This window comes from Scyliorhinus canicula, chromosome 9 (assembly GCF_902713615.1).
Source record: "Scyliorhinus canicula chromosome 9, sScyCan1.1, whole genome shotgun sequence".
In the NCBI taxonomy this organism is placed as follows: Eukaryota; Metazoa; Chordata; class Chondrichthyes; order Carcharhiniformes; family Scyliorhinidae; genus Scyliorhinus; species Scyliorhinus canicula.
In genome coordinates, this window is record NC_052154.1 from 184,482,285 (window position 1) to 184,505,274 (window position 22,990).

Here is a 22,990-nt window from a genome sequence, read left to right on the forward strand (position 1 = left end):
CCAAACTATACATAAAAATATTCTCTCTACAACCCACATCAGGAAATAATTAAAGGTTATATGCAAAGCAGCTTAACCTGGCAGCTCCAAAATGGTGGTTGGTATGGACATTAAGTGGACACGACAGGTTTCACTGCATTATTAATCCATCTTTTTATAAGATGTGGAGATGCCGGCGTTGGACTGGAGTGGGCACAGTAATAAGTCTCATTCTTCTAAACTCCAATGGATACAGGCCCAACCTGACTAGCCTTTCTTCGTAAGACAGCCTCTTAATTGCAGCGATCAGTCGAACAAACCTTCTGTGAACTGCTTCTAATGTAATTACATTGTTTCTGAAGTACAGAGACCAAAACTGCACAGTACTCCAGATGTGGTCTCACCAATACCCTGCAAAACTACAACAAAACCTCCTTACTATTAGATTCCATTCCCCTTGCAATAAATGAAAACATTCCATTTGCCTTCCTAATCCTGATCACTTGCTTGACCTTGTTATGACTAGGTGAGAAGAGGGGACTGGCTCCACTATTCAACCTCCTCCGCTGGTAACAACAAAAGTTTAAGCTTCTTTTTATGAGGATGTGTCTTTTTCAAACAGCATGTATTTAACTATTAAAACTGTGAACAATAGGAGCTAAACAAACAAGGTTTTGTTGAGTCAAAGGAAGAGCAAATTTATTAACCACTAAACTGAGAAAAATAATAAAAATGCAACATCAAGTATTCATCCCTCTTATAATCATTAGGGCTCATACAAGATATCAGAAATAAGGGGAGTTAGAGTCGAATACAAAAGGTAAGCAAATACACGATTAAGTGTTTTTTATGTCATAAGCAAATTTAGCAACCACAAGTTCAAGTCATTGATAGAGTTATTAATACAGATGGTAAATAGTTGAGGACCCAGCACTAATCCATGTGACACTTCACTGATTCCAGCTTGCCAACCCAAAAATGACCTATTTATTCCTACTCTCTGCTTCTTGTTAGCTACCCAAACCTCTATCCATGCTAATGTGTTAACTCTCAACCCCAAGGGCTCTTATTTTGTGCAGTAGCCTTTGATGTGGCACATTACCAAATGTCACATACCCGACACCTTTTGGAAATCTAAGTACAGCTTGTAATTCCTTGTTTTCTCCCTCACTCTGTTTTTAGCGGAGTTACATTTGTCCCCTTCCAGAATTTGGGAAGATGGCATCCAATGCATCCACTATTTTCATGGATCCTTTAGATTATCAGGCGCTGGGGATTTATTGGCTTTCAGTCCCATCAATTTCTCCAGCACTATTTTTTTTAGTAATATTAATTTATTTCAATTCCTTCTTCTCACTAGACCCTATGTAAGCATTTTGGGGTAGTTATTTGTGTATTCTTTTGTGGAGACAGAACTAAGTAGTTGTTTAATTGCTCTCCCATTTCCTTGTTCTCAATTATAAATTCACTCCTTTAGGACTGTAAGGGACCCAAATTTGTCTGCACTAATCTTTTTCCTTTTAAATACTTATGAAACCTTTTACAGTCTGCTTCTATGTTCCTTGCAAGTTCACTCCCATACTCTATTCTTCCCCCTCTTAATCAAAATTCACCAATGTCTTTGTCCTCTTTTACTGAATTCTAAACTGCTCCCAATCCTCAGGCTTGCTACTTTTTCTAGCAACTTCATATGATTCCTCTTTGGATCTAATCCTATCCTTAATTTATTTTATCAGCCACGGTTGGGCTGCTTTTTCTATTGTGTTTTTGCGTCAGAAAGGAATGTATACCCGTCACAATGCATACATTCGTTCCTTAAATATTAGTCATTGCCCATCCACCATCATGCCTTTTTAAAAAATAAATTTTGAGTACCCAATTATATATTCTTTCCAATTAAGGGGCAATTTGGCGTGGCCAATCCACCTACTCTGCACTACTTTGGGTTGTGGGGGTGAGACACAGGCAGACATGGGGAGAATGTGCAAACTCCACACGGACAGTGACCCAGGGCCAGGATCGAACCCGGGTCCTCAGTGCCATGAGGCAGCAGTGCTAACCACTGCACCACCATGCTGTAATGCCCTTTAACAAAGTTCCTTAATCTAAGCCATCTTCTACCTCATACCTTTGTAGTTTTCTTTGTTTATATTTAGGACCATGGTTTCAGATTGGACTACTTCACTTTCCATCCATTTCCATCCTAATGAAGAATCCTATCATGTTATGATCCCTGTTCCCCTCAGAACCCAGCACAAGATTATTAATTAACCCCTTCTCATTGCACAATACTAAATCTAATATAGCCTGTGCCTCATTTGTTTCCTCGACTTACAAGGCTAAAAAAAAACATCTTTTACACACTCCCAAGAATTTATTCAACACAGTCTTATTGCTAATTTAGTTTGTCCAGTCTATTTTAGATTAAAGTCGCCCATGATTACGGAAGCAGCCTTGTTACATGCATCTCTATTTCCTGTTTAAGGCCATGCCCTACAGTACCACTGCTGTTTGGAGGCCTATAGACAACTCCCGCTAATGTTTTATGCCGTTTGTTGCTTCTTAGCTCCACCCAGACTGATTCCACATCTAGATTTTCTGGATCAATATCCCCTCTCACCTTAACTAACAACACCACCCCATCTCCTTTGCCTGTCCTCCCTAAATAGAGTTTCCTTGGATATTCAGCTCCCAGCCTGGTCTCCGCAATTACAATCATATCGTACCCGTTTACATTTATTTGTTCATTCATCTACCTTATTGTGAATGTTCAGTGCATTTAGATACAGGGCCTTCAGACTTGTGTACACATGGTTAAAGGACAACTGATTTTGTATTATGACCCTATTTGCTGTGAGCCCGTGTTTTCTCTGCCTTCCAATTTTGATTTCTACTCTTCTGTCTTTCGTTTCCCCCTCGTGTCTCCCACTCCAATTACCCTCCCATTGCCACTTGAATTTAAACCCTCTCCCTTGGTACTAGCGACTAGCTAAGGATATTGATACCGGTCCTGCTGCGGTGCAACTCTTCCAGCTTGCATAGCTCCAATCTTCCCCAGAATCGGTGCCAATGCATCAGGAATCTAAATGTCACCCTTCTACACCTCAGTTTCTGCAGAATTACAAGCTTCTGACCTGGTCTTGTAACCCCAGTATTTATATGGTTGGTCCAGTCAAGTCAATGATGACCAGCAACAACAGGTCCAGGCAACCTTTGGAGCCGGAGACTTTACTCAATGGAAAGATATTTGTGGCAGTGCCCATTACTGTTCAAGGCTTGCCCATTCGCTTATCCCTTTTGGCCGTTATTTCCTACATTTGTTGCCAGCAACCAGGAACGGAGGTGAAGGCTACCTACTACAGCCACGTCCACCTCAGACAGTGGGACTGATGATCCTCTCGCGCTGGAGAGGATCCGGATTGCATTCCAGCCGTGGGAGCCTATTCGCTAATCTGTAAACCATAATTAGCTGGTTAAAATAATCTAGAACAAAGCATCTCCCATCGAATTAAAGGGCTTAATTAGTTACATTCAGCAACATAGACAAGTTCATTTTGTGAAAAACATAGGATCAGAGAGTGATAAATCTGTTTGCAACATTTTCTGTTTGCCAATGGTTTGGTACTGTAGCACTGGTACAAAGTTTATTTTATTTCAGAAAAAACTTCAGATGTATTATTTCAATATCCAGTTCTGTCATAGAATAGAGTATGATTAAAAACACAAATGCATTTGGTAATTCATACATTCTTCCAACTATGCTTCTGTCATTACTTAGTTTGAACTGTTGCACACGTATTAATTTTTCTCTTGCGGTTGATCTTGTATGTGATCTGGTTTGGCTGAAAGAAGACTTGTTAAACTGCAATCCTAAAACCTACTCAACAGAATATATTACAAATATAGAAATGTATTCCCCATTTAAAATTACAAGTAAAATTTTGGATGCACACATTACTTCAGTTTGATGACACTGCCTAGGCAGCGCCAAAGAAGCTCGCTGTCTCAGAATAAGGACCCATTCTCAAAACATTTCTTAATGATCCAAAAATAAAAAGCAGCATCCTCAAAGAAAGTACAATGTTTCTTTAAAATTGTTTTAAATATCTTTTTTACATCTCGAGCATTAACAGGGTTTGTGGGTACAGTAACTACAGGCTGTGGTACTGCCACCAACAACCTAGACTCTAGGTTACGTTTGAATTCTACTATGTCCAGCTGTGCTACTGAATTTAATAAATTGTGGGCTAGCTCCAGATAAAGTAACCATAGAAGTGGCCATATTTTATGAAAGCCAAAGTAATGTCCTTCAGAGTAGTGACTTGCACGCGTACCTGGGTCTTGTTCACATATGACGCGAGCTACAACTATTTGACTGACTCGCAATTCCCTCAGGGAAATTGCAAATGTGTAATAAATACTACCCTGTCCCCGTCACATCTCAAGAGCAAAAACAAAAAAAAAATAAAAACTGGTTATTCCTCTGCAATGTTTTAATTACTTCAATCATGGGTTTGAAAAGATAAAACTTGGCATTGTCAAATTAACAGAGAAACATAACATGAATTTTGAATTTAAAAAATCCGAACATACATTTCTTCCAATGCTGAACAACCCTGGAAACTCGGTAGCTCCTCTATCTGATTATACGACAGGTCCCTGTGAAGAAAAACGCATTTTGTAATAAAATAAATTTGCAAAAAAATACATGCATTCCCCCCAAAATTATTGAAAGGCAAAAAACAATTTGGAAGTAAAATATAAAATGTGATCAGAACCTTTCTAGAAAGTTCCAATGCTCGTTCGTAGTTCAAGAAAACTGAGATCAAGTTCTCAATTCATAACTGAAAAAAAGTGCTGGAAATGCTCAACAGCTTAGACAGTATCGATAGACAGCGAGAGTGTGTTATCATTTCAAATTGACCTTTCATCAGAACTGAAATGTTCTACATTTATCTCTATCTTTGTCTGTCTGCAGACCCAGACTGACTTGCTCAACATTTCCCTCATTTTCTGTTTTTTGATAGATTTCAAGCATCTGCAGTGGTTGTTTTTTGTTTCAGTTCATAAATGTTGGAGCTGGCCTTGCTCTAAAAATATCATTTCCAAATGTTCATGCAAACATCAACTAATAGTATTGAGTTATTGAACACAAAGGTTGCTAATGTGGGTGGTTTATCTATTTGATAGCTCATTACCAAACTGAGGTTATGAAAGGCATTTCAGTTCTGGGTGGTGACTTATCTGCCTTCAATTCTATTCTACACAGTATCACATTCCATATCATTTACAGTACTCCGTGTCTCAAAGTGACAAATAACTCAGCTCCTCCTTGACAAAGGGCGTGACTAAAACCTCAACACTCTTCCCTGTGACCACAGCAATTACGAGACCATCTTGGCTTTCAGTGCTACAACTAACTCAAGGCATTCAAAACCCTCCTTACCTTTTGTCACAAACACTCATAATATTGACAAGAGTTTTACAGTTTCGGAATTAGTATAAAAAATAAAAATGGACATTTTAAACTGGTTTGACTTTATACATTGATAACTTGCTTTTAAGTGATGATAGAAGTCCAAACTTACAAAAGTCTAAGCATCTTCAGCTGTTGACACAAGTCAGGTGGGATTCTGCTGATCCTGGTTCCTGTCAAGGTGCTAAATCACAGAAATATACCAAAGTAAATATGCTAATATGAAATTTCACTGTATCTGGGAGACTTTTTGAAAGCATTTCAGAGAATAAAAATATTGATACTTTAGCCTCAAATTCCTTTTGAACAATTGAATATCACAGTTAAATTAACTCCCTCATTAATAGCACATGTCAGGATGTGGGGACTGAAGAATGACAAGTATTGATGATTAATTTGGTCACAATTTTTAATCCACTATCCAATGTGTTAAATCAGTACTTTATAGAACTATTAAAATTCAAAAGAAATACTTTTCAAAAATTCCATCAAAATAGATGCAAAAGGAAGACATAAGAATGCAAGTGGAGCATTTAAAATTAAATTAATTTTAAAAGGTTCATGTATTTGTGAAATCAATGTAAAGTTTTACTGTACAATACTTAAAGGAAACTACATGAACACATTGAGGTGGTCACAAGTATCAGAGTAATATCAGTCTTTTCTGCATCAGTGTGTAAGCTGAACAAATAAAATAAATCTAAACCAGGAGTTCCCGGAACTTGCCAGCACTTCTGGATTAAGATAAGCTAGCAGCTACAAATTGGTTAGATTTATTGTAAACAAAGTTTTTTGATTTTATTTGAGGAGCAAGTCAAAATATCTAAATTTTCACTGATGCTATAAACTCTTCATGTTAAAAAGTTTTATATAATAATAGAATTTTGCAGTACAAATGATGATCATCTAGTCTCTTACTCATGAGATTTGTACACTTAGTTTGACTGTTTCGCCCTAAACAAGAACATAAATTTAAATAACACCTTTAAAGTTATAAAACAAAGCCACATGAGGTATTAAATCAGGTGGCTAAAAACTTGGTCAAAGAGATATATTTTAAGGAATGTCTTAAAGGAAGAAAGACCAGCTTAAGGTGGTGCATAGGGTGCACCTGCCCAAAGCCAAGATGAGCGGTTTCTTTCCGGAGGTAGAAGACAGATGCGAGCGGTTTTTCCTGGGGGCTGGACAATCACACACACAGGTAGAAAACAGGAGCAAGCGGTGTTCCCAAGGGCTGGCCAATCACACAGGTAGAAGACAGGAGGGAGCGATGTTCCTGGGAGGTGGCCAATCACACACACACACATGTCCTGGTCTTGTCCCAAAATGGTATACTTTGGAGTCTCCTTCTTTAGCACCATGTCAGCGATTCTGAATATTGATCTCGAGCCGTGTCCTCTGCTGGCCAATTTTGGGGCGTCGGATTTGACGGGGCTGCAGATAGGAGTGGAGGCAGATGTCCTTGCCTTTGCCTTGTTGATAGCACGGGGCAAGTTCTCTGACTTCGTCCAGCGCCTGTATGGTTGGGTGACCTAATAGAATTCTTGTACCTGGAGAAGTACACCGTTTGGAGGTCAATTGAGGGTTATACCGGAGATGGCAGCCATTCGTTACCTACTTTAAGGAATTAGTCATCGTCAGTTGCTGGGCAGCAGGGGAGGCGGGGTTGTTTCTTATGTTTTCTCTCTTTTGTGGACAAGGTATGTGCAATTGGTTGGGTTTTTGTTATTTGGTTATGTGTAACATCTGCTGGGGGTAATATGGGTTTGGTGATAAAATTCATTGTAAAATGGAAAATCTCTAATAAAAATAGATTTTTTAAAAACAGAAGAAAGCGAAGTAGAGGTGTAGACAAGTAGGGAGTATTCAATCACAATCCTCGTCGATGGTGGGCAGGCTCTGGGAGGAAGGAGATGAGTTACTCATCACAGAATAACTGGTCTCTGACTTGCTATTGTGGTTATAATATGTGGTAGCCTCACTTATTTTAAGACCCGAGGGTGCAGGCCATCAGGTCCTTGGGACCTGTCAGTCTTTAATCTCAATAGCTTGTTCAGTACTTTTTCCCTAGTGATGGCAGTTGTTTTAAGTTCTTCCTTTTCAGCAACTTCTGCAGTACCTGTTACTATTGGAATGGTTTTAGTGTCCTCCACTGTGAAAATAGAGGCAAAACATTGATTTAGTGTTTCTGCCATTTCTGTGTTCCCCATTATTAACTCCCTAGTCTCGTCCTTTAAGGGATCAATGTGACTTTAGCTACTCTCTTCCTTTTCATATACTTATAGAATCTTTTACTATCCGTTTTTATATTTTGCACTGGATATCTTTCATAATTTATCTTTGCTCTTTTTATAACTTTTTTTTACTAATTGGTCTTTTAAAAACGTTTCCCAATCCTCCAGTCTGATCTTTGCAATATGGTATGCCTTCGTTTTTGCCTTTATGTTTTCTTTAACCTCCTTGCTCAGCCACGGATGCATTTACTCCCTCTTACAATATTTCATCCTCTCTGAAATATATTTTAGTGGGAGGAGTTGAATATCTCCTTAAATATCTGGCACATTTCATCAATTGTTCTACCTTTCCGTCTTTGTGCCCAGTCCACTAGGTCCAAATCTGTCCTCATGCCTACAGAATTATCTTTGTTTAACACCAGAGCACTAGTGTGGAACTCAAATTTATTGCCCTCAAATTGAAATTCAAACATGCTTTGATCAGTCTTCCCTAGAGGATCCTTTACTACAGGATCATTAATTAATCCCATCTCAATACACAATACTAAATCCAAAACAACCTCCTCTCTGGTTGGTTTGGCAGCATGCTGTCAAATCAATCTCTAAAACAGTCTTATGAGCTCTCGCTCGAGGCTACCCTTGTCAATTTGATTAATTCTAGATATGGATATTAAAATTACCCATGATTTTTGAAAATGAAATGAAAAATGAAAATCGCTTATTGTCACTAGTAGGCTTCAATGAAGTTACCGTTAAAAGCCCCTAGTCGCCACATTCCGGCGCCTGTTCGGGGAGGCTGGTACCTTTCTTACAAACCCCCAGTATGTCCTGGTTTATATAATAAAATGCTAGATTAAATGGCAGTGGCCCACAGTTATGTAATGTGGATTTTGTCCTGAGATTATTACTTGCATCCGATTTCCGTTCTCATACACTTAGCAGATATGCTGCTCATGTCAGTGGTTATTTGCAATTTGACAAGAATCCACTGCATATACAGTACAAACATTTTAACAGAGCCCCAGTTTCACTCGTCTTTCTTCTTCCAAAGCCTTCCATCCCTTAGATCATTTTTCAATTTCTTCAGACACCCCTGCATTTTCTCTGATAAAATATGACACCTAGAACTGGACACAACCTTGCACCTGCAGTTTAATGAACAAATTGTACAGGCAATGTATTCCTGTTTTTTCTGTTCTAGAAATATTCAAAGCAGGACATTTTTAATCACATTAGGAATAGCCCTATGCTTTACTTATTAGCAGATGAGCTTCAGATTCTGGCAGCACCACAATAATTGTTATTTCTGATGCAGCTTCAATGCACTGTAAATTCTATGAATTCTATGAATTAGACCAAATTGGTCAGCTGGTTGAATGAAAATTTCAAGATAAATAAGGTCTTACACCAGCATTTTGTTAATATTAAAAGCAAATATTTTATGCACCTGGCAATTTTCCACAGCATATCATAATTTGCTAAATACAAAGCTTACAATGCAAGTTCTGATGTTAGAACATACAGGTCGTAATTATCCTCAAACATTTACTTTTCCAAAGTCTTGGATATTTTTGGACTCTTTAGAATAGATAATGTTGCCTTATAGTTAATCAGCTTTAACTTAGCGAATGGGGTAAAAACAGCATGAAGATAGGCCATAAAGTAGATTGTCAACAATCCTTTATAATCGTTGAGCTTCACTGTTAACTAAGCAGGTTTACAGAGTGAGCAGTTGGGCTACTGGGACCAGAAATGTCCCCTACCCATTCCTTTGTCTGTGGTGAAATATCAGATTTTACTCGAGATGGTAATAGCGCCACAGGTGGCCCGAGGTTTCAGATTTGGAGAGAAGGTAGGAGAAAACCTTCCAAGATTCCCACTACCTATTACCACGATGTGGAGATGCCGGCGTTGGACTGGGGTGAGCACAGTAAGATGTCTTACAACACCAGGTTAAAGTCCAACAGGTTTGTTTCAATCACGAGCTTTCAGAGCGCTGCTCCTTTCACCTGAGGAAGGAGCTGCGCTCCGAAAGCTCATGTTTGAAACAAACCTGTTGGACTTTAACCTGGCGTTGTAAGACTTCTTACTGACCTATTACCACACCACAGTGTCCAACTAGGTGGGTGTCAGGCATGGACAAGATTGGCATGACAGTGTTGCTTCAACTATTAAGTATTGCAAGTCTAAACTAATGCTTAGATTTTAAAGTCCCGAAACAGGAAATATGTATGATAGCCTTGGCCTAACCTACCTGTAGAAACTTCAACAACGTATTTCATCCCGAATTCTCCATTCCTTTACCTATGCATCTCTTTTCCACTGCTGCATCATCAGTCACAGTCCTTCAGCTATGCAAGTTCTATTCTCTGAAATTCCTTGTCCAAGATGCTACACCCATTCCTTTTAAAAACATTCCTCCCTGTTCAAGTCACGATTAGGATACTAGCATTTTATAAGTCATGTCCATATTTGACATTGATACACTCATCGTTTTGTACAGATCCAAAAATGTATACTTACAGAGACTGGAGCTCAGACAGATTTTGAAAAGCAGAAATCCCCACAGACGAGATTGGGTTATCATACAAGTGTCTGAAAAATAAAAGAATGGTGGGTTAACCTACTGGAGATAAGCATGAAGCAAAAGCAAAAATGGAATGGCTTACTGGGCAGAGTTCTACTTACATAGTCCGAAGCAAAGGATTCCCACTGAAAGCTTTATCTGGAATTACTGCAATGTTGTTACTGTGGAAACCACTGTACCAAGAAGCAAAACACATCAGTTTTAAGCTCATTAAAGTCAAAACAACACACTATGCCAAATATTTGACAGTCTACAATTTCTAGCTGATTACATTTCAAAATTTGGACAACCAGATTTCTCTAGCTTTTGTTCAACAGGTAAAATGAACCATAAAACTGACAATTTTGTTTAACTCAGTAATTTGATCTGTTTTCAACTCAACATTTTAGTTTGATGTTTTAGGTCACAGTCTTTCAGACAAAACTATATTTAAGTTTAAGAGCAGTTCTGAAGTACATCAGAACATTGGAATTGTTCCCTGACAAAACCACGGTTCACCTAACTTGGTTTCTGCCATTCTGTTAGCTGTATGATAGAGTGATAACAGATCATGGCAAACCATCTTATCAATCTACCACAGATGTAGACACAAGGTAGTATTAAAAGTCATTTCAGTGAACTTCTGGTGGCGGCAATGCGGAGCTAAGCCGCACGTTAGGCAGCTCTCGCTATCATAGGACTTTTGGGCTCTTTTAAGGGCCCCAAACGGCGCTGGTTCAATAATTCCCGGTGTGTGAAGGTGTCTGGAGTAATATCCCCCGGGATTTATGGTGCGGACCCGGAGTGGGGCGAGGAAAGAACGGCAGCAGCTCCCCTGGAAAACCGGGGGAAGGTGGACAAAATGGCGGCCGGTGGAGCCCCCGAGGAGTGGAGGCAGTGGGCGCAGGAGCAGCAGGCGGCCCTTCTGCGCTACTTTACGGAGCTGAAAGTGGAGTTGCTGGACTCTAAAAGTTACTACAAGTAAGCTGCTGAAGACCCAGACAACCCAGGGTGCAGAGATCCGTGAGTTGCAGCAGCAGGCCTCTGAGCGCGAGGATGAGGTTTCGGCCCTCGTGGGGAAGGTGGAGATGCACGAAGCGCTCCACAAAAAGTGGCAAGATCGTTTTGAGGAGATGGAGTTTCGGTCGAGGAGGAAGAACTTGCGGATCCTGGGCCTCGCGGAGGGGCTGGAGGGGTCGGACCTGCCAGCTTATGTGGCCGTGATGCTGAACTCTCTGGTGGAGGCAGGATCTTTCCATCTGCCCCTGGAGCTGGAGGGGGCCCACAGAGTACTGGCCAGGAGGCCTAAGGCAAATGAACCCCCGCGGGCGGTGCTGGTGCGGTTCCATCGGTTCAGTGACTGGGGGTGTGCGCTGCGATGGGCCAAGAAGGTGAGGAGCAGCAAGTGGGAGAATTCGGTAGTGCACATCTACCAGGACTGGAGTGCGGAGGTGGCTAAGCGGAGGGCCGGGTTCAACCGGACGAAGGCGGTGCTCCACAGCAGGCAGGTGAAATTCGGCATGCTGCCGCTTGCGTTCTTGTGGGTCACCTACAAGGACCGGCATCACTATTTTGAGTCCCCGGAGGAGGCGTGGGCCTTTGTGCAGGCTGAAAAGTTGGACTTGAACTAGGGATTGGGGACTGGGGTTTTTTTTTTGTATCACTGTTTATGCTGTCGCTGGCTATTCTGTTTTTTTTCTGCTTTCGGATGGTGTTGGTTATGGTTTTGTGTTTTAAGGGGGGTGTTGGGGGTCTGTTTTTTTTGTACGGGGTTGGTGGATGGGTTAGGACTGCTGTTTGGGGGCTGCGTTGGGGGTGGGGTGGGGTGGGGCAGTGTGAAAGCGCGGGCTTTCCTCTGGTTTCCCGCGCCGTGGGACGAGGGGGTGGGGCTGGAGGCAAGGGGCGTGGATATCAGTTCCGTTTTCCCGCGCTGGAGCGATGCCAAGGAGCTGCTGCAGGGTGGGGGTGACCCCATATCGGGAGGGGTCGGAGTTAGGACGGGAGCTGCCGGGGTCAGCAGAAGTCAGCTGGCTCACAGGACTACTATGGAGGGAGTGTCGCGGCTAGGAGGGGTCCTAGCCGGGGGGGGAGGGAGAATACCGGGTTGCTGCTGGAATGGCCGGGGAGGAGCTGGTGCGGGTCGGGGGGGTCGGGGTGATGTTCTATCGCCATGGGAAACGGGCCGAGTGGGGGGTGCTGGCCAGGGGCGAGCAGTCGATGGGCTATGGCTAGTCGGCGGGGGAGAGGGGGGGGGCGGGGTACCCCCTGATCCGGCTGAGGTGAGGGGTTGAATGGGCCAGTTAAGCGGGCCCGGGTGTTTTCGCATCTGAAGGGGCTGAAGGCGGACGTGGCCATGCTTCAGGAGACTCACCTGAAGGTGGCGGACCAGGTTTGTCTGAGGAAGGGGTGGGTGGGGCAATTTTTCCATTCTGGGCTCGATGCGAAGAACCGGGGGGGTGGCGATCCTGGTGGGGAAGAGGGTGGCGTTTGAGGCGTCTGAGGTGGTGGCTGATAGTGGCGGCAGATATGTGATGGTGAGCGGTAAGCTGCAGGGGGAGAGGGTGGTGTTGGTAAATGTATATGCCCCAAATTGGGATGATGCTGGTTTCATGAGGCGTATGTTGGGCCGTATTCCTGACCTGGAGGCGGGAGGCCTGATTATTGCCGAGTTTGGGGGGGGGGGGGGGGGGGGGGGGGGGGAGATTTCAATACGGTGCTGGATCCCCCACTGGATCGTTCTAGTTCTAGGACGGGCAGGAGGCCGGCAGCGGCCAAGGTGTTGAGGGGGTTTATGGACCAGATGGGAGGGGTGGATCCTGGAGGTTTGGGAGGCCGAGGGCTCGGGAGTACTCTTTTTTCTCCCACGTGCACAGGGTTTATTCCTGTATTGTTTTTTTTGTCCTGAGTAGGGGGCTGGTCCCGAGGGTGGAGGATGCCGAATATTCGGCTATAGCGATTTCAAACCTTGCTCCGCATTGGGTGGATCTGGAGATGGGGGAGGTGCGGGACCAGCGCCCGCTTTGGCGTTTGGACGTGGGGTTGTTGGCTGATGAGGTGGTGTGTAGGAGGGTCCGGGGATGTATTGAGAGGTACCTCGAGGCCAATGATACTGGGGAGGTCCGGGTAGGGATGGTGTGGGAGGCTCTGAAAGCAGTCATTAGGGGGGAGCTGATTTCCATCCGAGCCCATAGGGAGAGGGGGGGGGACGGAGAGGGAGAGACTGGTGGGGGAGCTGCTGAGTGCAGATAGGAGGTATGCGGAGGCCCCGGAGGAGGGATTGTTGGGGGAGCGGCGTAGCCTGCAGGCTAAGTTTGATTTACTGACCACCAGAAAGGCGGAGACACAGTGGAGGAAGGCGCAGGGAGCGGTCTACGAATATGGGGAGAAGGCGAGCAGGATGCTGGCGCATCAGCTCCGCAAGCGGGACGCGGCTAGGGAGATTGGTGGAGTGAAGGATAGGGGTGGGAATGTGGTGTGGAAGGGGGTAGAGGTTAATGGGGTCTTCAGGGACTTCTACAGGGAACTGTACCGGTCGGAGCCGCCGGTGGTGGGGGGGTAATGGAGAGCTTTTTGAACAGGCTGCGATTTCCAAGGGTGCAAGAGGAGCAGGTGGAGGGACTGGGGGTGCCGATCAAGTTGGAGGAGCTGGTTAGAGGGATTGGCCACGTGCAGTTGGGGAAGGCGCCGGGACCGGATGGGTTCCCGGTTGAATTTTATAAAAAATATGCGGACCTGTTGGTTCGGACCTTTAACGAGGCATGGGAGGGGGAAGTTTTGCCCCCGACGATGTCACGGGCGCTAATTTCCCTGATCCTGAAGCGAGATAAGGACCCCCTGCAGTGTGGATCATATAGGCCAATTTCACTGTTGAACGTGGACGCCAAGTTGCTGGCAAAGATCTTGGCCACTAGAGTAGAGGACTGTGTGCCGGGGGTGATACATGAAGATCAGACGGGATTTGTGAAGGGGAGGCAGCTGAACACTTAACGTGCGAAGGCTGCTAAATGTGATAGTGATGCCGGCGGCAGAAGGAGAGGCGGAGATTGTGGTGGCATTAGATGCGGAGAAGGCCTTTGATAGGGTTGAGTGGGGGTACTTGTGGGAGGTGTTAGAGGGGTTCGGGTTTGGGGAGGGGTTTATTAAATGGGTGAGGTTGCTGTACGAGGCCCCGATGGCGAGTGTAGCCACAAATGGGAGGAGGTCGAGTACTTCAGGCTCTACCGTGGGACGAGGCAGGGGTGCCCCCTGTCCCCCTTGCTTTTTGCGTTGGCAATTGAGCCTCTGGCCATGGCGCTAAGGGAGTCGGGGAGGTGGAGGGAGCTGGTGCGGGGTGGGGAGGAGCACCGAGTGTCATTTATGCAGATGACTTGTTGCTGTATGTAGCAGACCCAGTGGGGGGAATGCCGGAGGTGATGGAGATTCTTGCTGAGTTTGGAAGTTTCTCGGGCTACAAGTTGAACCTGGGGAAGAGCGAGCTGTTTGTTGTACACCCGGGAGATCAGGGCAGTGAGGAGTTTTGGGGGTTCAGGTGGCTAGGAGTTGGGGGACTTTGCATAAGCTTAATTTTACTAGGTTGGTGGAGCAGATGGAGGAGGAGTTCAAAAGGTGGGACATGCTGCCGCTGTCGTTGACGGGTAGAGTACAGTCCGTTAAAATGACGATGCTCCCGAGGTTTTTGTTTTTGTTCCAGTGCCTCCCCATCCTTATCCCGAGGGCCTTTTTTAGGAGGGTGAACAGCAGTATCACGGGATTTGTTTGGGCGCATGGGACTCCGAGGGTGAGGAGGGTCTTTTTGGAGCGAGGCAGGGATGGAGGGGGGCTGGCGCTGCCCAACCTCTCTGGGTACTATTGGGCGGCTAATGTCTCGATGGTACGCAAGTGGGTAATGGATGGGGAGGGGGCAGCATGGAAACGGATGGAGATGGCGCCCTGCGGAGGCATGAACCTGAAGGCACTGGTAACAGCGCCGTTGCCGCTCCCTCCGACGAGGTACACCATGAGCCCGGTGGTGGCGGCTACCCTCAAGATTTGGGGGCAGTGGAGGCGACACAAGGGGGAAGTGGGGGGCTCGGTGGAGGCCCCGCTGCGGGGGAACCACCGGTTTATCCCAGGGAACATTGATGGCGGGTTCCTGGTGTGGCACAGGGCGGGCATAAGGAAGTTGGGAGACCTGTTCATTGATGGGAGGTTTGCGAGCCTGGGTGAGCTGGAGAAGTTTGAGCTCCCCCCGGGGAATATGTTCAGGTACCTTCAGGTCAAGGCGTTTGCTAGGCGGTAGGTGGAGGGGTTCTCTTTGCTGCCCCCGCGGGGGGTAAGGGATAGGGTGCTTTCGGGGGTGTGGGTCGGGGTTGGGAAGGTGTCTTGACATCTACCAGGTGATGCAGGAGGTGGAGGAGGCGTCGGTAGAGGAGCTGAAGGCTAAGTGGGAAGTGGAGCTGGGGGGGGCAGATTGAGGAGGGGACATGGGCGAACGCCCTGGAGAGGGTGAACTCCTCCTCTTCATGTGCAAGGCTTGGCCTCATCCAGTTCAAGGTACTGCACAGGGCTCATATGTCCGGGACGAGGATGAGCAGGTTTTTTGGGGGTGAGGACAGGTGCATTAGGTGTGTTGGGGAGCCCAGGAACCATGCCCATATGTTTTGGGCATGCCCGGCACTGGGGAATTCTGGCAGGGGTGGCGAGGACGGTGTCGAGGGTCGTAGGGTCCAGGGTCAAGCCAGGCTGGGGACTCGCGATATTTGGGTTGGGGTGGAGCCGGGAGTGCAGGAGGCGAAAGAGGCGGTGTTTTGGCCTTTGTGTCACTAGTAGCCCGGCGGTAGGATCTTGTTGCAATGGAAAGATGCGAGACCCCCAAGCGTGGAGACCTGGATCAATGACATGGCGGGATTCATTAAGCTGGAGAAGGTCAAATTCGCCCTGAGGGGGTCGGTACAAGGGTTCTTTAGGCGGGTGGCAGCCTTTCCTCGACTTTTCTGGTCAACGCAGCAGCAGTGGCAACCCGGGGGGGGGGGGGGGGGGGGGGGGGGGGGGGGGGGGGGGTATTGTTTATGTTAATTTAATTTCTTTATCTTGTTGTTCATCGGGTTGGGGGGGCTCGTTATATGCATTGTTACCGGTCCGGGGGTGTTTATTATGTTATTATTATCGTTTTGTTGTTATACATTTTTCAAAAATTTCAATTAAAAATTTTTTTTAAAAAAGTCACTTCAGTGATTTAAAAATTGGGTTACACACAGGTGGTGGATTGAAATTGATTTAGAATTTTTTTGTGATAAACCCATAGGTAGGGTGATTTTTCAGTGGATCGGTACAGACCTGATGGGCCAAGTGGCCTCCTTCTGCACTGTAGGGGTTCTATGTTCAACTCCATTTTCAGCTGTATTAACAAGTTACCATTGTTAAATGCATCAAGGAATATTAAAGCATTAAAAAATATATATGTTTTAAAATACTGCCCAATTGCCCGGATTCATGTTAGACATTACTCACAGAATAATACAGCACAGAAGAGACCCTTTGACCCATTGAGTTTGCACCTGACCTGCCTACCTAATCCATTTGCCAGTACTTGGTCCATAGCCTTGAATATTATTTTTTTTAAATAAATTTAGAGTGCCCAATTCTTTTTTCCCCAATTAAGGGGCAATTTAGCGTGGCCAATCCACCTACTCTGCACATCTTTTTGGGTTGTAGGGGTGAGACCCACGCAGGCAAGGGGAGAATGGGCAAACTCCTCACGGACAGTGACCCGGGCCGGGATCAAACCTGGGTCCTCGGCAGCGTGAGGCAGCAGTGCTAACCACTAGCCTCCATGCCGCCCAACCTGGAATGTTATGACGTGCCAAGTGCTCAACCAGATACTTTTTAATGGATGTGAAGCAATATGCCTCTACCACCCTCCCAGGCAGTGCATTCCAGACTGTCACCACCCTCTGGGTAAAAGGTATTTCCTCAAATCCCCCCTAAACCTCCTGCCCCTGACCTTGAACTTGTGTCCCATTGTAACTGACCCTTCAACGAACGGAACAGCTGCCCCGTCTCACCCTGTCCATGCCCTTCATAATCTTGCACACCTCGATCAAGTCGCCCCTCAGTCTTCTCTGTTCCAGAAAACAACTTAAGCCTATCCAACCTCTCTTCATAACTAATGTTCCATCCCAGGCAACATCCTGGTGAATTGCCTCTGCACCCACTCCAGTGCAATTGCATCCTTCCTATAATGTGGTGACCAGAATTGCACACAGTACTCCAGCTGTGGCCTCACCAATGTTCTATATCACTCCAACATGACTTCTTGCTTTTGTAATCTATGCCACAATTGATAAAGGCAAGCGCCTTTTTCACCACCCTGTTAACCTGCCCTTCTGCCTTCAGAGATTTATATTCAGTGATATGCACATGGGTTTGAGTGGAAACTCGGGGAGATGAACCACATTATAAAGCGAGTATAATTTTGACACAGCTTGCGCTGGAATTGCACAAGTCTATCCTATGGCACATTTCTCCATGTATTTTATTCTAGTTATTTTTTTCTCTGTCTAATGTCCCATTTAACCAGCTGTATTCTCTCTTCCTGCAGTAAATGCTCTTGTACGGATTTTCAACATCGGTTTTTCAATCGTCAGCCTAGTTTAATGATGCAGCTCAATTAGATTTTCAAAATATCTTCTGATAGTTTTCTAGTCTTGATTTCCTTAAAATATTTACAATTGTATTTTTACACTTACATGTCTCTGATCATAACAAAGCGACTCATCCTTGTGACAGGCAGTGGGGTAGTTTCATTAAAGTACAAGTTAGGGTGGGTGAGAGAACCTAATTACGGCAGTCATACTGCGATCAACGAGAAGGATAGCACTGATGAGATAAATGTGCAGTATTTATCTTTTACTCCTTTGTAACAATGGGATAACAGTACGTTCTGGCACATGGAAATAAAATACTCAAGAAAGGACCATTTCCAAAGGCAAAAGTTATTAAAGAACAAAGGTTCAAATCCTGCCACTGCAGATGGTGAAATTTGAATTCAGAAAAAAATCTGTTATTGAAAGTCTAATGATGACCATGAAACCATTGTCGATTGTCCTAAAAACCCATCTGGTTCACGAATGCCCTTTAGGGAAGGAAATCTGCCGTCCTTACCTGGTTTGGCCTACATGTGACTCTAGTCCTACAGCAATGTGGTTGACTTTTAACTGCCCCCTCGAGGGCAATTAGGGATGGGCAATAAATGCTGGCACAGCCTGTGACGCCCACATCCCACGAACGAATAAAAAAAATAGGATCCTTTACATTAGCAGGGGAGAGATTGGGCCTTGCTTTAATGTCTTGCCTGGTGATGTGTTGGGTATGCTGGGTCTGTGAGGACTGCGTTTACCATTGCAGTGATTGAGACAGGCTACCAACACTTGTAGAAGTACAACCCTATTTTATTTAACTATGAGCTGTTAAACATACTTGCACTGTGGGTTGACACTATGTTAAGTTGACTGGAGTCCTGAGGCTAACCTGACCAGACTATACTGCTAGCACATGGTAGATGTTGAAAAAAAAAAAATGAAAATCGCTTATTGTCACGAGTAGGCTTCAATGAAGTTACTGTGAAAAGCCCCTAGTCGTCACATTCCGGCGCCTGTCCGGGGAGGCTGGTACGGGAATCGAACCGTGCTGCTTGCCTGCTTGGTCTGCTTTAAAAGCCAGCGATTTAGCCTGGTGAGCTAAACCAGCTCCTGTGTTGCTGATCACAGGCTCTGGCTGTCTCAGAGGCTGCATCCCAAGAGAGCGGGAAAACTAGTGCCCTCTGGCTTTATAGTGGCCGTGTCCTGTTTGGTGATTGGCTGTGTGTCAGTCAGTGTCTGTCTATGCACCATCATATACGTGTGTGTATATTATGACACCTGATAACTCCGTCACTTGCAGTACTCCCTCAAGTCACTGAAATGGGACTTTAACCTCTAACCTTTTGACACAGAGGAAATGTGCTACCACTAAACCATGGTGACAATCATGGAGATTGATCCATTCATGAGGTGAGACAAGTAACATTTAAAGATTGTTGTGCCTTTTTATGTAAAAACTTGCACAGAAATGAGCTCTCTCTCACTCATCCTACCAACCACAAAGAAATCAAACCCAGCAGTAGCAACAAAATCCCAAGGTTTGTCAGAGAAACCTTTGGGCAATAACGAAATATTTGAAAGACTGGAACTAAACGAACTGTCATTTGAGCACCACACTTCGCTCAGCTTTAGCAGTTTCCCTGGAGGTCACCTAAGCTGGAAGGTCTTTCTTTGAATGAAGTTTCATAATTTAAGTGCAGTAATCAGGTCTCCAGAAACCATGCTCAACCAATCAACTCATCAAGGAATTTCCCAAGGTCTAGAACGACTGAAGTAGACCAGCGAATAGCTACCATTCTGTTTTGTTAGGCTTCAAGCACTAATGTAAATTCAGCATTTTTAAACTCACAGCTCTTTCAGATTCTGAAGGGATTTGATAGCTTCAGGAAATTCCATCAGGTTATTATAGTTCAAGTCCCTGATGATTAAAGACATAAAAAGTTTTTAAAAATCAGGTAGCAGTTCTTATCGTTACAAGCTTTGTGAACAATGATATGCAGAAAGCTTTCAGAAAACCACGCACAAATTTTCACCAGTTGAACTTTGTATCAGAGTTCACAATTCAATTGCTGATAATGATTCTTGCATCATGGAACAGTGACAATAGATTACTGTACACAGACAATTCATGTGCAATCACAGTCAATCCACAAATATTGTGCACAATTAAAATTGGATATAGGTAGCTGATAGATTGGAACTTTCAAAAAGATTTTACAAAAAATGTAAAACAGAAAATCAAAATAAGTATCATTGGGAGCATGAATAAAAACACGACTAAAATCAGACATGCAAATGTGCTTTGAGTTCAAAGTATAAATATATTGAAAATAATTCTCTGGAGATATAGGATGTCATGAAGTTAAAGCTTCAGTTTTGAAAAACCTGGATAATGTTGCCCCATTCCGACAAACTACCAGACGTGGGCCCAGAAATGGCAGATGAAGTTTAATCCGGACAAATGCGAGATGGTGCATTTTGGAGGATCAAATTATACTGTAAAATGGCAGAACCCTTAGGAACATTAACATACAGAGGGATCTGGGCACGCAGGTCCACAGTCCCTAAAAGTAATTAAGAAGGCATATGGCATGCTTGCATTCATTAGCCGGGGCATTGAGGACAAGACTTGGGAAATCATGTGACAGCTATATAAAACCTTGGTTAGGTCGCATTTGGAGTATTGCGTGCAATTCTGGTTACCAAGTTATCAGAAGGACGTGGAAGCTTTGGAGAGAGGGCCAAGAAGGTTCACCAAGATGCTGTCTGGCCTTGAGGACGTTAGCTATGAGAAGAGGTTGAATAAACTAGGATTGTTTTCACTGGAAAGATGGGAGACTGAGGGGCAATCTGATAGAGGTGTACAAAATTATGAGAGGCATAGACTGGGTGGACAGTCAGAGGCTTTTTCCAAGGATGGAAGTGCCAATCACAAAGAGGCACAGGTTCAAGGTGAGAGGGGGAAATGCTTAAGGGAGATGTGTGGGTTAAGTTTTTCCCCCACACAGAGTGGTGGGTACCTGGAACACACTGCCAGAGGATGTAGTGGAGGCAGGCACATTAGCAACATTTTAAGAGGCATCTAGATGGCTACATGAATAGGGACGAAATAGAGGGATATGGACCAAGTTTTTTTAAGTTATGGCATCATGGTCGGCACAGGCTTGGAGGGACGAAGGACCTGTTCCTGTGCTGTACGTTTCTTTGTTCTTTGTATAAGATCTAACAATCATTCAATGCCAACAATACCAAAAGTCACTAAGCAAAAGAGAAGTGGTTGCAGCAAATATTGAAGTATATATTCAAATTGAGTTGATTCGTGCAGGCAATTCATCTGCAGCTCGTTTTTCAGTAAATGAAATACAATTAAATTTATGTTTCATTGTTAGGGTAGAAGTTCAAAAGGAAAAAATAAGTACTTACAGTGTCTCCAGATTGTCAAGCCCATCAAAGCAGTGGACATCTAGTGTGTCAATTTTATTATTGTGAAGATGTCTAGAGAAAAATGAATGAGAAAGAAAGCGGAAAGGTCAGTATTCAAAAGCAAAAAGGTGCGCACTGCTTGCTATTTTTTATGTATTAACAATATCTTACAAAATTCTTTATTACCGCCCCAAAATTTCTAAAATGTCCACAAATACAACAGTTAATTTGATGTGCAATGGTTTGTGACATAGGTAAAAGTTGCAGCCATTTTGAAAAAAATGTTAGATTACATAAATAGCAACAGAATATATGATCAGTTACTGTTTTAATCTTGTGATGTTGGGAGAATTGCTGGCCAGGACCAGCAGAACACTGCTCTTTCAGCAGGTCCATGGTATTTTTAACAACCGCCTGAACCAGAAAACAAGATCATCAGGAGTCTATCCCCTCCAACTGCTAGTACTGTAATGGAGTAATTAAACCCCTGCCAATGCTTAGCACAGCGGGTTGTACATTTGTACAGAACCAAAAAAAACAAAAATATTTTGCATCAGATCAAAGGCTAACCCAGGATCAAACTCATTTCAAAAATGATGTAAAGCCGCACAACAGAACTGGGTAGCTGTAATGAAGCATGCATATTCCAATAGATAAGTTCATACATGCAGGGGCACCAAGATAGAAGACTGGTATAGTGCTTCAAAGGCAAGTGCAAATGAGGCAGGTTTTCCACTCCATTTTCCTCCTTTTTTCAATAAAGCTAGTTTCCCCACCACAACATCAAACTCCAGTTCCAGTAATTCCCAAAGTTACCCTCCACTAGTACATCTGGAAGAGCGTGCCATACATCGACTACTCCAGGTGAAGTGCTTCCCAACCACAACCTGAGAACTTTTGTTTCAACAGTGTTGACTCTTAACTGCAATCATGATTAATTATCGAATTTGTTGGAGCTTTTTGCCTCACACTCAACAGGACAATCGCAAGACGACCAATGTCATGGGAAACAATAACTTTACACTGTATGAGACAATGATGCTGGTTGGCTGGAAAGTGGACTCAGATTGGCAGAGGCTTTGCCATGGAGAATGCACAAGTTGATGGTGACTGACAGTTAACTGCTGAGCATCAAGTGAAATTCAAACCAGGAACCTGGACTCTGATTGGTCAAGGCATTGCCCTGTGGAATGAACTAACAAATGTGAGGTTATCCATTACAAATGTGACGTTATCCATTTTGGTAGGAATAACAGCAAAAGTGATTATTATTTAAATGATAAATATTAAAACATGTGCTGTGCAGAGGAGACCTGGGTGGCTAGTGCATGAGTCGTAAAAGTTGGTTTACAGGTGCAACAGGTGATTAAGAAGGCAAATGGAGTTTTGTCCTTCATTGCTAGAGGGATGGAGTTTAAGACTAGGGAAGTTATGCTGCAATTGTGTAAGGGGTTAGTGATGCCACATCTGGAGTATTGTGTTCAGTTTGGTCTCCTTACCTGAGAAAGGGACATCATACTGGCGCTGGAGGGTGTACAGAGGAGGTTCACTAGTTAATCCCAGAGTTGAGGGGGTTGGATAACGAGGAGCGGTTGAGTAGACCGAGATTATACTCGTTGGAATTTAAAAGATGGGGGGGGGGGTGGGGGGGGGGGGGGGGGAGGGGGGGGGGGGGGGGGGGGGGGGGGGGGGG

General features: G+C 44.3%; 1 protein-coding gene across 1 annotated transcript in view; it reads right to left on the bottom strand.

Annotated features, from left to right (window-relative positions):
* lgr4 (leucine-rich repeat containing G protein-coupled receptor 4) overlaps positions 1–22,990 on the bottom strand; it is a 129,562-nt gene that overhangs the window by 21,065 nt on the left and 85,507 nt on the right. Inside the window, exons 5-10 of the mRNA XM_038808305.1 lie at positions 21,298–21,369; positions 19,724–19,792; positions 10,378–10,449; positions 10,213–10,284; positions 5,568–5,639; positions 4,573–4,638 (exon numbers count right to left, since the gene is read on the bottom strand). Coding sequence (XP_038664233.1) covers positions 4,573–4,638; positions 5,568–5,639; positions 10,213–10,284; positions 10,378–10,449; positions 19,724–19,792; positions 21,298–21,369 — 423 coding nt within the window. The remainder of the gene's footprint in view (positions 1–4,572; positions 4,639–5,567; positions 5,640–10,212; positions 10,285–10,377; positions 10,450–19,723; positions 19,793–21,297; positions 21,370–22,990) is intronic.